General features: G+C 33.2%; 1 protein-coding gene across 1 annotated transcript in view; it reads left to right on the top strand.

The window, feature by feature from the left end:
- Positions 1-10,473, top strand: part of Tcea1 (transcription elongation factor A1) — a 40,807-nt gene extending 30,334 nt beyond the window's left edge. The window contains exons 6-10 of the mRNA XM_027932845.2: positions 639-695; positions 1,726-1,880; positions 4,282-4,428; positions 6,621-6,692; positions 8,890-10,473. Of these exons, the coding sequence (XP_027788646.1) occupies positions 639-695; positions 1,726-1,880; positions 4,282-4,428; positions 6,621-6,692; positions 8,890-8,898 (440 nt within the window). The 3' untranslated portion in view covers positions 8,899-10,473. The remainder of the gene's footprint in view (positions 1-638; positions 696-1,725; positions 1,881-4,281; positions 4,429-6,620; positions 6,693-8,889) is intronic.
- The last annotated feature ends 6,627 nt before the right edge of the window (positions 10,474-17,100 follow it).

Here is a 17,100-nt window from a genome sequence, read left to right on the forward strand (position 1 = left end):
AAATGAAAAGGGCTGGCTCACTGATAAAAAAGGAGAAAAGAAAAAGTTTCATATGCAGGAATGTTTGTCATTTTATACTTTTCCTTTTCTTTATGCTCAACCGTAGCTAATTGGACCTATTTCCTTTTTCTGCCTTTTCTAGTTTGAATTCCTTACTGTCTCTTTTTTTCTTCCTAGTTTCTATTTATTTCCTTTTATCCTTTTGAATATTTGTGTAGGAGTCTGTTGAGTGTGTCCATATATGTGATTGGCTGATGAATGGTTTCTTTGCATTGAACCTCGAGTCTGAACTCTGAGTCACAGGAGACAGACAGTTCTTTATTTAACTTTCTGTACTCTCTGATGGAATAACCAGAATTCATGGAGTTGTGAAATGAGGAATTGCCTGCTGTATGAATTACTTCCCCATCCCTGAGGGAAAAGGAATCATCAATGCAGGAGCACTGTGGATATTAGGTGAATCTAAAAGGAGGAGTCTAGTGAGTAGTAAAAGACCAGATTCCAATTAAACTAAACTAAAAGGATTTTTATATGAGGCAAATGGGGTTGAAGAAATAAGAATGCAGTTCACTTTCTTGTACTAGAATTTTCTTTTAACATGTTGCAATAAATTAACAATTTTTTATGCCTGTTTTTAGATGACTACATTGCTATTGGAGCTGATGAGGAAGAACTAGGATCTCAGATTGAGGAAGATATCCTTTGTGTGTCTATTTGTAATTGTTTTAAGTAACCTATTAGGATAATTGTAATTTTTTCTTCTTGTATATAATTCTAAGGTTTATTCTTCAGTATTGTTTTGATGCGAAAGGAGAAGAAGGACTTTCATGTCAGTTTATTCCATTTTTTTTCTTGTCATTCAAAAACAAATCACATTAGTGTTGATGGCATTTTTATTTTTCTGCCTTGCAAATTGAGAATGTAGTTTGTAATTTCATTTGCGCAGAATGGCAGAGAAAACACACACACACACACACACACACACACACACACTCCTCTACTATTATGTGTGAAGATTTCTCATTGAAGAACCTCAATAGAGCATACATAATTTCCTGAGCTCATTATCCTAGAGGGAAATATGTTCATGCTGGGCACCACGGAAAGGGCCTTGGGATACAGGTTGTTCATATGGGAGGGGAGTAGGGAATATGTAGGTAACAGTAGGACATGGAACTCTTTCTTGTTAAGGAAATATCCTTGTTAGGGAGGGAGTTCCTTCAGGGCTCAGCCTCTGCTTGTGGCCTGACCTTGATGGAGAGAAACCTGCTAAACTAGCTTCATGCTGAGCTGGGAAAGGAAATGAACCTCCAGGGCTACTGTGGTCTCTTTTCAGAAAGTCCCAAGGAACTGTGTGGACAAGGCCATTAGACTTAGGATTATTGGTGGAATACAGATTTGGGCAAGTTAGAGCTGGTGTCATCTCAAGCTAGTTTTTCAAAAATTTGTTCACTTGGATTGAATACCAGAGTTACTTGTTGATTTGCATGCTGCTTTGATTAAACAAGAAAAAAAAATTACTTGTCTATAGTGTAAAAGTATTGATAATTGTTTGTCAATTATGGATGAATCAAGGAATCAGAAACAGTGCTCTTTTTTTAACTCATTAAATTGGAAACAGTTTTTGTGAACTCCTTAGAAATTTTTAGGATTCTTATTTTGGCAGAAAAGGAAAAAATTGTTTTATCTTTATAATTTAACCATTTTTCCTTAACAGCCAAGTACCTATATATCAAGAAATAAGGAATACAGACATGAAATACAAAAATAGAGTACGAAGTAGGATATCAAATCTCAAAGATGCAAAAAATCCAAATTTGAGGAAAAATGTACTCTGTGGGAATATTCCTCCCGACTTATTTGCTAGGATGACAGCAGAGGTGAGCATACCTATATATTAAGTTTCTATGATGTGATTACATAATGTCAAGTATATCATAAGGCTTTATATAAATATTACATATATAATTTCTGTGAGCTGTTCTGATAGATACATAAATACTAGGCAAATACTTAATGTTATTGACTTTGACATTAATGTTTTGCTCCTTCTGTACCATTAATGTTCTTTTGGTGCTATATTTAAATCATTATTTAAAATTAAAAATGTTATCCTTTTAATGACTCGAATTACAAATAGCCTTTTGTATCCTTTAAGCCTTTTTGCATGGTTAAACACTCAGAAATTGTTTATATCTTACTGATTTTTTTCTTAAATTTATATGGGAAATGATGGAAAAATTGAAATTCAAAGGGCTGCTATTTGTAGACAGTTATTCATTGACAATAACTATTGTGTGTCTACAATCTGTTAGGCATCCAAGAGTGAATTTGTTTTTCTTGCATCGCTAATCAAAATTGCTATATTTTAAAAATTCCTTTTAAAATTTTTGTTAAAATATGTTAAAGCTTTACAAAGCAGAGAACATAGTGCAGTGAGATCTCATGAATCCATCACGGAAGCTTTCAGTATTTTTGAGAACTTATCACCCTTTTAATTTTTCACTGCCTGCCCCCCTTTTTCCCTTGAATTTATTTTCAAGCACATCTCAGACATTATATCTTTTTTTAAACCTCTTTATATTTGGGAGATAGCTTTACAATATATATTTTTCTTACATAATGTCATCTCCACATCTAACAAACCTATTGGTATTATTAATATCTAGCTCATATTCATGTTCTATTCTTTTCCTGTCCCTTATATCCTTTCTAATGCTTTTTTTTTTTAATTTCCCTTTACGATATTGCCCTTCCAAAGAAATCAGTTCTGTATCCCACATTGTGGATTTTTAAAAAATATTTATTTTTTAGTTGTAGTTGGACACTATACCTTTCTTTTATTTATTCATTTTTATGTGGTGCTGAGGATCAAACCCAGTGCCTTGTGTGCTAGGTGAGTGCTCTACTGCTGAGCCACAACCCTAGCCCATCCCACATTATGGATTTTGTCTGTACAACTGTATCTGTTTCTCATGTAATTTGATTTTTTTTCTATCCCCCCTATTTTCTGTAATATTGGAAGCTAGTTCAATAGGCTTGATTATATTCAAGCTTCATTTTTTTTTTTCTGTATAAATACTTCTTCATAAGTGATGCTTTTTATTGTAGTTTCCTCACAGCAGGAGACACATAATGTATTGATCTCTTCTTAGGGTGTTAAGATTGGTCATTTGGGTTTGGATAATTAGAGTGATTTGTCCACTGTAAATCTCTCCATCGAACTTTCAGTTGATGAATTCATCCACTGATGATCCTTGCCTGAATTGGTTATTTCAATAAAATAACCACTGCAAATGAATGATTTAAATTATGTCATTCCTTTTACAATAATTAGCAAGGTTTCTTTGTTAAAGAAGCACTTTTCCTTATGGTTTGGGTAGGAAAGTCAGGATCAATGTGTAAGTCTTTTCCATTGGTTATCAGTTACCATAATCAGGAGTTGGTGCCCTGGTTAATTGCCAATGATGGCTTTCTTTTTTTTTTTTTGTACTGAGATTGAACTCAGGGGCACTCAACCACTGAGTCACATCCTCAGCCCTATTTTGTATTTTTTATTTTAGAAACAGGGTCTTACATAGTTGGTTGGTGCCTCACCAGTGCTGAGGCTGGCTTTGAACTCATGATCCTCCTGCCTCAGCCTCCTGAGCCGCTGGGATTACAGGCGTATGCCACTCTCCCCAGGTTGTTTTTGAATATATGTGTCCTCTCTTAAGTATTGTCATAGACTTGTGACTTTTTATTTATCCCGTGGGATTAGTTCTTTACAGTAATTTAATTTAATGGATAAGAAATGGTCCTATTTTTGGCTGATAGGAGTTACTTCACATTGACCTCTGTTTCCATTGGACTCAACTGTGATACTCTCTGGTATCTTCTGTGATTTTTGGTACAGAACATGACCCTGATATATCCTTTTGCTTCTTACCCCAAGGCTTGAATTTCTCCAAAGGTCCCTGGCTTCCTTCTGGGCTGTGGTATTTAGAGACCACAATCTGGATACTATAGGTACTCATTGTTACAGGTTTACATTGTTTATAGCCTTTAAACAACAATTAATTCCAGTATTAACATGCAAACTTATGAGCATTTGAAGAAAATGTTAAAGGAAGCAAACTCTTATAAGTTCTCTAAGAAAAAATATTAATTTTATACTTCTTAAACTTTTAAATGCTGATTATTATTATTAAGCTAATTGAACATTAAAGCATTTAGATCATAGGATATACATATTGTATAGAAGATTTCTGTAACTGAGTGGTATTTCCACCTCCATCATAGGAAATGGCTAGTGATGAGCTCAAAGAGATGCGGAAAAACTTGACCAAAGAAGCCATCAGAGAGCATCAGATGGCCAAGACCGGTGGCACTCAGACTGACTTGTTCACATGTGGTAAATGTAAAAAGAAGAATTGCACTTACACACAGGTTTGTGATTATTTATAGATTCTTATTTTCATATTAACAATGCTTATAGGTACCAAGGATAATTACCAGTACTTTGATAATTTTCAAAAAGAGATGATATCTCTAAGATGAAAGAATGCTTTTCTTAATACCGATTGCAGTTAAGAAAAAATAAATTGTTAAAAATCATACCTTCATGGAAATAGTTGCTATGAAAACTGTATCAGTTAATTAAATAAAATATATGCTGTTTAATAGATGACTTGTATTTTTTTTTTTTTAAGAGAGAGAGGTAGAGAGAGAGAGAATTTTAATATTTATTTTTTAGTTATCGGCGGGCACATCTTTGTTTGTATGTGGTGCTGAGGATCGAACCCGGGCCGCACACATGCCAGGCGAGCACGCTACCGCTTGAGCCACATCCCCAGCCCAAGATGACTTGTATTTTAACAGTTCATCAGCAGTTGATTACTGGGTATTATGTAAACAGGCCATAATTCTTGTATGTCTTATAATTTATTGTTTTGATGTGTAGAAGTTTTACTACTGACAGTTATTGAATTGAACATGTATGTGATAGAAGTAGTCTCAGAAAATTCTGCGTTTTAATTGCGCTATTTTCTTCTAGTCAGGTAGAAAAAGCTCAGGAAAGTAGAAGTGATATATCTTACATTATCAGGTTATAAACAGCTAAGATAAAAAAAAAATTCTTTTAACAGAAGGAACCTAGTCTAAATGTGAAGTCAGTATGATTTCTTTTTAATTTTTTTAATTGTAGATGGGCATAGTAACTCCATTTTATTTATTTATTTTTATGTGGTGCTGAGTTGAACCCAGTGCCTCATACCATGCTAGACAAGCATTCTACCACTGAGCCACAACCTCAGCCTAGTATGATTTCTTAAAATCAAAAAAATTAGGGCTGGGGATGTGGCTCAAGCGGTAGCACGCTGGCCTGGCCTGTGTGCGGCCCAGGTTCGATCCTCAGCACCACATACAAACAAAGATGTTGTGTCCGCCAATAACTAAAAAAAATAAATAAATATTAACTTTAAAAAAAAATCAAAAAAATTACGTCTTTTCAATTAAAAAAAAACTTCCAAAGTTCTCATGAAAATAACTGATACAAAAAATTTAAATGTGAGTAATGTTGATATGTAAGTGAATTTACAATTACTTCATTATTTCTTTTGGTTATATACTCTGCAGTATAATTGCTAGATCAAATGAGCATATAAACTATTTGTGCAACATAATAATATTTACTTATTGAAATTTAGGAAAATTACAGAAATATATGACCAAGAATCTGGGGGGTGGTGGGTGGTTCTAGGGATTAAAACCATATCCTCATGTGTGCTAAGCACATGCCATACTTCTGAGCTATGTACTTCCAGCCCATGAATAAGAGATTTAAAATCACCCTTTTATCTGCCATCTATAGAGAATAAATCATCAATATTTTAATGTTTGCAATATTTTGTGATTTTCTTTTTACATATACTTGGAGGTATATGCTGCCAAAACTGTCTTATTCACTTTTCATGTAAATTCTATAAGTGTAAGCATTTTCTTAATTGTTAAACATGATCCTTTGCAAAATCCAAATGACTATATAATATTCCATCAGATGGATGCACTTTTAGTACATTAATTCCTTATTGGATACTTGTTTCCAGCACTTTTGCTATTATAAAATTGGATTTTTCAAATATTCTTATACATAGGTCTTCATGTTTCTAATTACCATCTTAGAATAGATAGGTTAGAGACAATAGTTATTTAAGATTCTTAACCTTATTGCTTAATTTAGGAGGTTGTAGGAGTTACATGTCAGAATGAAATATTCTTAGTTTTTACGTCTTTGCCACTTTGTAAGAGAATATCAACATGTTTAAATTTGTACATTTTTGTATTTGTTACTGATGAATGTTTTTTCACATTAACTATTTATATTTAATGGGTGATTTTAGAGGATTTCCCTACTTATCTGGGATAAATTAAACATGAAAGAGGAAAGGGGTTTAGAAAAATCAAGTTTGGAAATACATGCTTCTTTGATATTATTTTGCTTACTTGTATTTTTTCTAGGCTCTTACACATTTTATTGTGGTACCATTGTGATAATTACATATCTATATGTTGATGTTCTTTAGGTTTTTCTTTTTTTATAGTACTACTTAAGTAATATCTTTCACTTGATTTTGCTGCAGGTACAAACCCGAAGTGCAGATGAACCAATGACAACATTTGTTGTTTGTAATGAATGTGGAAATCGATGGAAGGTATGGCACCCTCTTGAATTCATATTATACTCATTTATAATAGAACAATTTTTTTAGTCTTTTAATAATTTTACCTAGTATCTAAATTATACATGTATGCTCACACTGTTCAGTAATGTAGAAGTCCTTTATTAACTACTTGTATTGGAATAAGCTATTTTATATCCTACTAGAAATAATTAACTTGATTTTACCTCCTTGTTATATATGTTTTGTTGTAGGGACAAGAATAACTAGAAGAGAATCTTCTTTTTTTTTTTTCCCCCACTTTTGTTAGGTACTGGGGCCTTGAGCCCAGGGCCTTGCATATGCTAAGCAAAAGTTCCACCACCAAACTACCTCCCTAGTCCCCAGGAGAGAATCTTAAATGCCCAGTTATCATAACAAGATCCTATATTCATTACATCATTTCTTCTCGAACTCCCAGAAAATCTATATGTTTATTACTTATTCTAATTGATTTTTATTCAGTAAAACTTTCTTTATCTTGTTGAACTTAAGCCCAATGATTTTTATTATTTTAGGAATTACAGGTGAGCAGTTTTATGGTTTGATGGGCATTTTCACTAAACCTTAATGTTGCCTGTAGGTTTTGAAGTAGGTTCACTGATAAGTTTATATTATTTAAATAACTCATTCTTGAATGGTTTTGTGAGCTACAAAAATAAAATTAAAAATTGAGAGAAGGGTTACACCTTAGTCCCAAAAATACATTTACTGTAAATATAGGCAGGGTTGTTACAGGTGTAGGGTTGGGAGGCTTTCATGTCTTTGGAACCATATAAACTGATTTTAAAATCTTTTGCACATACCATCACTGTCATTTTCTCATGTATTAAATGTAAATAATACTGGCATTGAAGGTTGTGATGAAGAGTAGAGATAATGTATGTAAAGTGCCTCTCAGTCCCCAAAATGCTGGGTGTTCTTATCAGTTTTTGTGAAGTATGTAAAAGGTTTATTTATTTATTTTTTTTGCTACATTTACAGACTTCGGTTTAATACTTAATTTTGAATTATTCACATAGGTTAAATCATTTTCTGGAAATTAGAAGTGTATTGGAAGCCAGACAAATAACTTCCACAAGTATAATTTGGGACTTTGGGGGCTAAAGGTTAAGTCCAGTACCTATTTCATTATATACAAATATTTGATTCTGAGATGAAGAATTTACCAATATTGAAAGGGTTTCATGATTTTGAGCAGTGTTTCTTACCCTTCTAAGTTGGTGAATGTTTTACATTGATATTTAGGAGAGGGACATTGATTATTATTATTTTTTTAAAATTTCAATCCTGTTGAGCAAACTTGTTCAGATATTTCTCTTAGATTTGTTTTGCATGATTGGTCAGTTTTTTATTATGAGCATGTATTGTGCTGCTTTGAATACAATTTTAATTAGCAGAATATAAGACATAGTGCCTAATGAATTTAAGAAAATTCAGGTTAATGTAGAAAGCTGGTAGGAATTTTTACTTTTTTTTTTTTTGGTACTGGGTATTGAACCCAGAGGCACTTTACCATTCAGCAACATCCTCAACCCTGTTTATTTTATATTTTGAGATAGGGTCTCACTAAGTTACTTAGAGCCTCACTGAAGTGTGAGGCTGACCTTGAACTTGCAGTCCTCCTGCCTCAGCCTCCTGAGTGTCTGGAATTATAGGCATATGCTGTTGTGCCCAGCACAGTTTTTATTGTTTCAACCTAAAATCAAGAGAGTCATTTAATAAAAACTTTTAAGCGGCTAGGGAGGCCCTTAATAAAAATCCCAGTAGCTAAGGAGGCTGAGGCAGGAGGGAATGAGAGTTCAAAGCCAGCCTCAGCAACTTAGCAAGGCCCTAAGCAACTCAGTGAGACCCTGTCTCTAAATAAAATACAGAAAAGGGCTGGGGTCGCCACGCAGTGTTGAGTGCCCCTGGGCTTAATCCCCAGTAACAACAACAACAACAAAAAACCTAAAATGTTTCATATATATATTTTTTTGGTTATCTATTTTAAGTTGTCAAATTTTAAGTTGTCAAATTCTTAAGTCAAATCCTTGAGATAGGTAACTACTATGTGTGAAAAATCTTTTCCAAAAATGTCTCATTAAAAAAAAAAAAAAAACAATTTACAATGTATATTATGTTAATGGGAAATATATGCCCCCTTGTTTGCATTTAAAGGTCTCATGAAATATTTCTTCTCTTTTGACAGTTCTGTTGAGTTGGAAGAATTGGATCTGGACCATTAAGAAAATGGATTTTGTAATTAGCTTTAAAACTAGGCCAAACAACTAGATTTCTTGAAAGTCAGATTTTTAAATCAGCATACATCCCGTGGGGTTAGTGTTTGTTTTTGACCTAACATCCCTTTCTTCAATGCCTTCTATAGTTTCAGATCAATAGGGAGATCATACAATAATTGTATGATATCTGTTTCAATCCTTTTCCCCCCCATTTTTACAAGTAAGTTGATATTAAACTTTTATCAAACTTTTAGCAATTTATTTTTATTTTTTTCTTCTTAAAGGAAAATGTTCCTTAATTTTTTTACAGTCTGAAGCGTACAGTAGAAATTCTATTGTTCTGTAATACATAAATAAAAATTTCATTTTTTTTCATATTGGCATGAATATGAAATACCTACAAATATTAAAGGAAGAAAAAAGGTAATATAAGTTTAGGTTTACCAAATATGGTTTGTATTCACATAATACTTGACCATCTTATCTAAATTGTACATAATATTTGAACTAGCATATGAATTTGATTTTAATTATTATGTTCACATGCTTGGGCTAATTACATATTATTTTTGCATCTGTAACTAACCGTGATCATCATTTCTTGTAATTTCTTGTACATGTATATTAATTGTTCTTAATAGATTTTACTTTTGGAAACATGACTTGACTTTGTTAAAATCAGTTTGGTTTGTTGTTTATTTACTTGTTTGACTTGGTTAGGGTATTTTAGTTTTACAAAAGAACATTGTTATAGTTTCATAGGGCTTTTCATAAATCTCCTTACAGGCAAAGAGCAAAAGCTTCTGACAGTTTTTTTCTCCTCATAGGAAGATGTACTGGGAAGAAAATGTTAGCATCTTAGTGTAGAGTAGTTATTGTTAACAGTTCATGACTTGATTTTATTTGAAAATCTATACTGACCAAGGATTAAGCATAAGGATTGTAGGAATCACTAAAGCTGTGGTCTTTCTGTATGGAGGGTGATAGAAGATATTTTTGTTCTGAGCCTTATTGCAGACTTGTTCTGTTATACGATGAATGAGATTGTTGAATCAACTGAAAACATGAATTAGAGTGAGTCATTTCACAGTATGTATCTTAAGATTAAGTTTTATTTTTTTGTTTATGTGTTTACCATTTGTTATGTTAGGAATAAGAAAAAATAGTTTTCACCTTGGTTACTTGGTTACAATTGCTCTAGCACATCTTAAAAGGCCACTATTGCAAAGTGTACAGTTTATCATGCTGAAGATTCATTCTGTCAGTTACCATAGAAAGACCTCCATACATGCTTTGCACTTTCCTTTGCTTACTCTCTTCCTGTTTCTTACTGCAAATCATCTTGATGTCCATGTTAAGGATTGGACCACGGGCACTAACCCACATTTACTTTGTCAGTTAATGGTTGAACCTTTTGTTATATCATTTCAGAAATAAAGTGCATTTTTGAAAGAATGAGTTTAAGGATAATAAGGTTAAAATAGTCCCACTTTTAAATTAAGTGATCCATTTTAAAATTTGTAACTCAATAAAGTTTTTTTTGTTGTTGTTAAGTGTGTATCACATTTTGTCATTCTTTTTAGACATTGAATTTTATTTTTCCGTTTGTTTAAAAAGTACCCTTTATCCTCCAACTACTGAGGTATTTCTAGAGTATAGTTTTGTGTAAGTCAAGTCTGCTCAAATGAGAATTGAGCAGTAGTTCAGAGTATGTTTTTTCTTTTCCTGGACTGCTGGTGATTGGGAGGGAGTGGTGGTTCCAAATAGACAAAACTGTATCCTTATGTGCACATATTATAATATGTTGGTCTTACTACTGAGGGATACTGACCAGTTATCAAATCATTAGAAGTAAGTACAATAAAGGGTAATATTTTACGATATTTACTTCAGGACAGAGTAACTTGTAAGTGAACATACAAAGGAATTTAAGGTAGACAGATACAGTGGTGAATAATACAGAACCATCTTGGGAAAACAGTAAAAACCTTGTTTTTTATTTTTATTTTTTTTGCTTACCCAACTGCTGATGAATATTGATTTATAAATTTTGCTAAGCTGTGGCAGAAATTCTGAAATATTTATATATGCCCAAATACCTAAATCTGTTTATATCTCACAAATGGAAAATGTTTAAAATATTAACAAGACAACAAAAGAAGTAAGAGACTCTGTCTACTTTTATAGCTACTCAAAGATTGTCTTTAAATGTCAAAGTATAATTTGGGGATTTTGAATTGAGTTTTCAAAATAAAAACTGCAGTTAAAGAGTTATGATCTAAGGCGTTTTAGTCAACTGTTTTCCCCACCTTCTTTTCTTCAGTTGTAGAAAATTAGCCATTGCAGAATAGTTGAATATCTTACTGGGAAATGTGATAGGAATATCACTGATGGGGAATTACCAGTAAAAGCTGCATATTAAGAAATAAAGTACCAACCTTGAAGATGCTACTTCACAGTTAATAGAACAGTTACTGATGAATTCCTAGATATACTGGAAGAAATACTTTGAGGAATCTTGAAGTAAATTGAGGTCAGTCAGAACTAATAGAGAAGTGTATTGGAAAAAAAATCTCGTGACTGTGGCTATGTAGGATCAGCAGTAGATGAAGGTGGACTTGTTAAGTTCTTGTGGGAAAATTGTTCTCTGCTATATCTTTAGCACCTAGAGGAATGCCTATATCATAGTGGGTGCTCATGAAATAGTTTTTTCTTGCTTGTGTTTGTGTCAGCTCATTACCTTTGTATTTGGCAACATAGAAATTAGATGTAAAGAACATTTCACAGATTGGGGAACTGAAATGGTACCATGGGCACTGGTTGGTAATGTTTTAGACTTCCAGTTTTAAAGAAAGAAATATATCGTGCTAGATACAGTGTTGGGATGATCCATTTTTGTACTTTAATTCTATAGTGATGCAATCGTTTTATTAATTGTGAAAAAAACCCCCTTTTTCCCCCTCAAATCAACCTGTGTATTCTTGCACTTGTTTGTTTAGCTAGAGGATGGATATGAAAGCATGAGCAACTGCCTCAAATGATTGACCTGCTTCTAGGTTTCCCTAGATACCACATAAAGACAGTCATTATTTTTTTCTTAATGGCCATAAACTGTAAAGATAGAAACACTTCATATGCAATATGCCATATAGTCTGGTTAAATGAACTCACGTTTCCATAACTTGACTGAACTACTTTGAAATAAAAGTTGTTTGTGTAAAAATGCCACTGTGAAAGTGTAGCTGATACACAAAAGTTAACCACTATGAGAGCACAGGAGTTTGAATGGCATAGCTATAGCTTTTATCTCTTTGGTTCTAGTTCCTAAACATTTTCCCAAATCCTTTAGAGGGTAACTTCTCCCCTCCATTTGTCCCTTGTGGGTCTCATTCAGAGTCCTATCCCACCCCCTAGTTTTCCCTGGGATGATTATTATACGAACAATGATAGATAGCTAAGTCAGCATGAGTTACATATAGGGTTCTCTGTGCCTCTTTTGCGTACCACGTGCAGGGATCCTTTGTGGTGAAGCCAAGGGGACCTGGGATAGATCCAGCCATGTGGAAATTAGAACTACTATAAATATCTTGAAAGAATATTAATTTCCTTTGTGTTCAAGCAACAACAAAAAATTGTTTTGGATGAGTATTTGAGTTAAATAATAACTTTGATACAGAACATCAGGAGCTAGGAGTGCACTAAGGTTTCCATTTATCTGCAGAAGCAGAAGACATCTTGAAGAGCATTAAAGTTTCTATTAAGGCTATGGGTCAATATCAGAATAGCTTGTCTCAGAATTCCTTTGCTCTTGTGTCCATCTTTTTAAATTTAAAATGTTTTTCATTATGGTAAGAACAGATAATATGAGGGCTGCCCACTTAAGTTTTTTACAGCAAAGTATTGTTAATTATAAGCAAAATGTGTTATAGCAGATCTCTTGAGCTAGTTCATCTTTGCATAACTGAAACTACACCCCCTGAACAGCAACTTCCCATTTTCCCTCTCCCCAGCTCCTGGCAATCACCATTTTATTCTTTGCTTCTGTGAGTCCTGTGACTGGCTTATTTCACTTAATATAATGTTTTCAAGTTTTATCCATTTTGATCCACAAATCCTATCTATTTGGTAGGATTCTCTTCTATGGGTGAACAGTATTCCATTTTGTATATAGAACATGTTTTCTTTTTCATAGTCTATCAATGCAAATTTAGGTAATTTTTACGTCTTTACTACAGTGATGATACTACAGTAGATGGAGTTTGTATTTCTCTTTGAGATTTCAGTCTCAGTTCTTTTTTTCACATATACCCAGAAATGGGATTACTGCATGAAATGGTAATTCTATTTATGATTTTTTTTTTTTTTTAGGAACTTTCATTCTGTTTTCCTAAATTTTGTTTCTCCATTTGCACGCCCACCAACAGTATATAGATTTTACAATTTCTCCATATATGTGCCAGCACTTGTTATTCTTTGTTTTTTTGATGGCTATCCATTTTCTATCAGGTGTGAAATGCTATCTTCTGGTTTTGATTTGCATTTCTCTAATAAGTAATGATATGGAGCATATTAAATATGCCTGTTATGTGTGTCTTCTTTGCAGAACTGTCTATTCAAGTCCTCTATCCTTTTTTAAGTTGGGCTATTTGTTTTCATGCTCTTTGAGTTGTGGGATTTCCTTGTATATTTTAAATATTAACCCTTTATCAGATAAATAATTTGCAAATATTTTTTCCCATTATGTAGATTGCCTTTTCACACCTTTCCCTTTATAGAGCAGAGGTGTTGTACTTTGATGTACTCCCACTTGTCTGTTTTCACTTTTGTTGCGTCTGTGTTTGGTGTCATCTCTAAGAAACTATCACCAAGACTAATGCCATGGAGCATTTCTTCTTTTATAGTTTCGAGTCTTAATGTTTAAGTCTTTAATTCATTTAATTAAAATTATTTTCCTAATTTCTTTTTCAGATAATTTGTTGTTACCATATAAAAGTGGTAACAGATTGATTTGTTGATTTGTATCTTGTAACTTTCTTTTTTTTAATATTTATTTTTTAGTTTTATTTTACATATGTGATGCTGAGGATCGAACCCAGTGACTCATGCATGCTAAGTGAGCAATCCACCACTGAGCCACAATCCCAGCCCCTGTAACTTTCCTGAATTTTTTTTGCTCCAACAGGTTTACTGTTTTGGAGACAGATTTTTTACACATAAGAACTTGTCATCTATAAGCAGGCATAATTTTACTTCTTCCTTTGTGATTTGGATGCCTTTATTTTATTTTTTTGGTGCTAGAGATTGAACCCAGGGGCACCTAACCCCTTTTTTATTTTGAGGGCTTTGATCTTCTTGCCTTAGCCTCCTGAGCTGCTGGGATTACAGGTGTGTGGGATTACAGGTATGTTACAGAAGCCACCTGGCTTCTGATTTGGATGTCTTTAATTTTTTTTCTTGCCTAATTGTCCTGGCTAGTACTTCTGGTATTACAGTGAGGCTTTTTTCCTTTTCCTGGTCTTAGAGGAAACAGTTTTCACAGATTGAGTGTGATGTCAGCTGTGGGCTTTTTATATATGGCTTTTATTATGTTAAAGTAATTTCTTTGTATTTCTAGTTTGCTGAGAGTTTTTATCATGTGTGAAATGATCATGATTTTTATTCTTTTACTGTGGAATATCACAAATTGATTTTCTACTGTTGAACTATGCTTGCATCCATCTCAGATAATCTCACTTTATTATGGTGTGTGATCCTTTTTTAAAAAAAAATATTTATTTTTTAGTTTTGTTGAACACCAAACCTTTATTTTATTTATTTTTCTGTAGTGCTGAGGATTGAACCCAGGGCCTCGCATGTGCTAGGTGAGTGCTCTACCGCTGAGCCACCACCCCAGTCTCGTGTGATCCTTTTAATGTGCTGTTGAATTCAGCTTGGTAGTATTTTGTTGTAGTTTTTGTGTTTACCATCATCAGGAATATTGGTCTATAGTCCTTTTGTAGTGTCTTTCTCTGACTTAAGTATCAGAGTAATTCTGGCTTCTTCAAGTATATTTGGAAATGTTCCTCCATGAATTATTTGGAAGAGTTTGAGAAAGAATGTCATTAGTTCTTTAAATGTTTGGTAGAATTCACCAGTGAAGCCATCTGCATCTGGGCTTTTCGTGAATGGAAGACATGTTATTATTATTGATTATTGATTATCTCCTTACTTATTATTGACCTTCATTTTTTCTGTTTCTTCATGATTTAGTCTTGGTAGAGTTTATGTTTTTAGGAATTTATCCATTTCTTTTATATTATCCAGTTTGTTGATATATATAATTGTTCATAAGTTAATGATCATTTTCATTTCTGTGGTATTGGAAATATGTTTTCTCTTTCATCTTTTATTTTTTATTATGTTTTCAGCTATTTTTTTCATTAATCTAGCTAGAAGTTTGTCAATTTTGTCGCTTTTAAAAACCCAACTCCATTTCAGTGACCCCCCCCCACCCCCCAATTTTTCTGTTTTGTTTCAGCTCTAATCTTTATTATTTCCTTCTTTTTGCTAATTTTGGGCATAGTTTGTTCTTGTCCTTGAGGTGTTTATTGCTATAAAAATTTCCTCTTGGTAGTGCTTTTCCTGAATTCCATAAGTTTTGGATATGTTTTGTTTGTTGCAAGAATTTAACCCATCAATTGTTTAAGAGTGTGTTCTTTTGGTATGGGGTTGTGGCTCAATAGTAGTGCGCTTGCCTAGCATGTGTGAGGTACTGGATTTGATCCTCAGTTCCACATAAAAATAAATAAAAGTCTATCAACAGCTTAAAAAAAAGTGTTGTTTTAATTTTCATATATATGAGTTTTCTATTGATTGTAAAAATTCATTTTTGCTGGAAAAGGTAGTTGGTATGAATTAAGTCTTTTTTATTTGTTCTTGTTTGGTAAGGCTTGTTTTGGGACTTCATAGGTGATCTGTCCTGTAAAATGTTTTATGTTTATTTGAGAAGAATGTGTATTTTGCTGTTGTTGGATGGAATGTTCTGTATGTTTGTTTTACTTGGTCTGTAGTGCCATTCATGTCCTGTTTCTTTACTGATTTTCTGTCTGAATATTCTATCCATTATTGAAAATGGAATATTAAAGTTTCCTATTATTGCTAGATTGCTGTCTGGTTTTCCCTTTAGTTCTCTCAGCGTTTGCTTTCTATGTTTAGGTGCTTTGATTACACACACACACACACACATATACACATTACACATTATGCCTTCCTTGTAAATTGGCCATTTTATTATCATATAATATTTTATTTTGTCTATTGGCATTTTTTGATTTAGTCTGATGTAAGTATGGCCACCATTTGCATAGAATATCTTTTTCCTTCCTTTTTCTTTAAACATATATCTATCCTAAACCTAAAAGTGAGTCTTATATACAGTGTATTGTTGGATCTTTTTTTTTAATTTAGTAAGCCACTTTGTGTCTCTTGATTAGGAAGTTTAATCCATTTACACTTAAAAGTAATTATTGGGCTGGGGATATAGCTTAGTTGGTAAAGTGCTTGCCTTGCATGCACAAGGCCCTGGGTTCAATCCCCAGCCCCACCAAAAAAAAAGTAATTATTAATAATTAATTAGAGTCTTATTCATTGTTTTTTATCTTCAAGCTCTTTTGTCTCTTTCCTGTCTTGATATCTCCCTTTGTGTTTTACTGATGGTGTATAGTAACTTACTTTTTATTCCTTTGTTTTCCTTTTGTGTATTTTCTCTGGGTCATTTCCGTGTCCCCATGGAACTCCCGTAAAAAGTCCATCCTTTTCTTCTCCTTAAAATGACAGTCCTAATTCTCTTCAAAATAAAGCAAACTTCAGTCAAAGCATGTCTGTAAGACCATTAAAACCTCTGTTTATTTATTCATTTTCAAGAGTGAATGGAGGAGGATTTATTTAAGTGAGAATAAAAGATAACTTCCATAAGGCAAGAGGGGAACTGAGAGCCAGTTTTCCACTTAAATGTAGTAGATGTGGGGGCTTTTATAGCTTTTGGGTAGGGGCAGTGATCAAAACCCTTGCTAACAGTTACTGGAAAAGTGTTATGGCAGATCCCTTGTCCGTGACCCTCCAATTGGCTGTGTGTCCTTTAGCCTTTGAGTTTAAACTTTACTGTGATCTTTATTTGGTTCTACCCCCAAATCTGTTTTCCT

Source organism: Marmota flaviventris, chromosome 15 (assembly GCF_047511675.1).
Source record: "Marmota flaviventris isolate mMarFla1 chromosome 15, mMarFla1.hap1, whole genome shotgun sequence".
Taxonomy (NCBI): domain Eukaryota; kingdom Metazoa; phylum Chordata; class Mammalia; order Rodentia; family Sciuridae; genus Marmota; species Marmota flaviventris.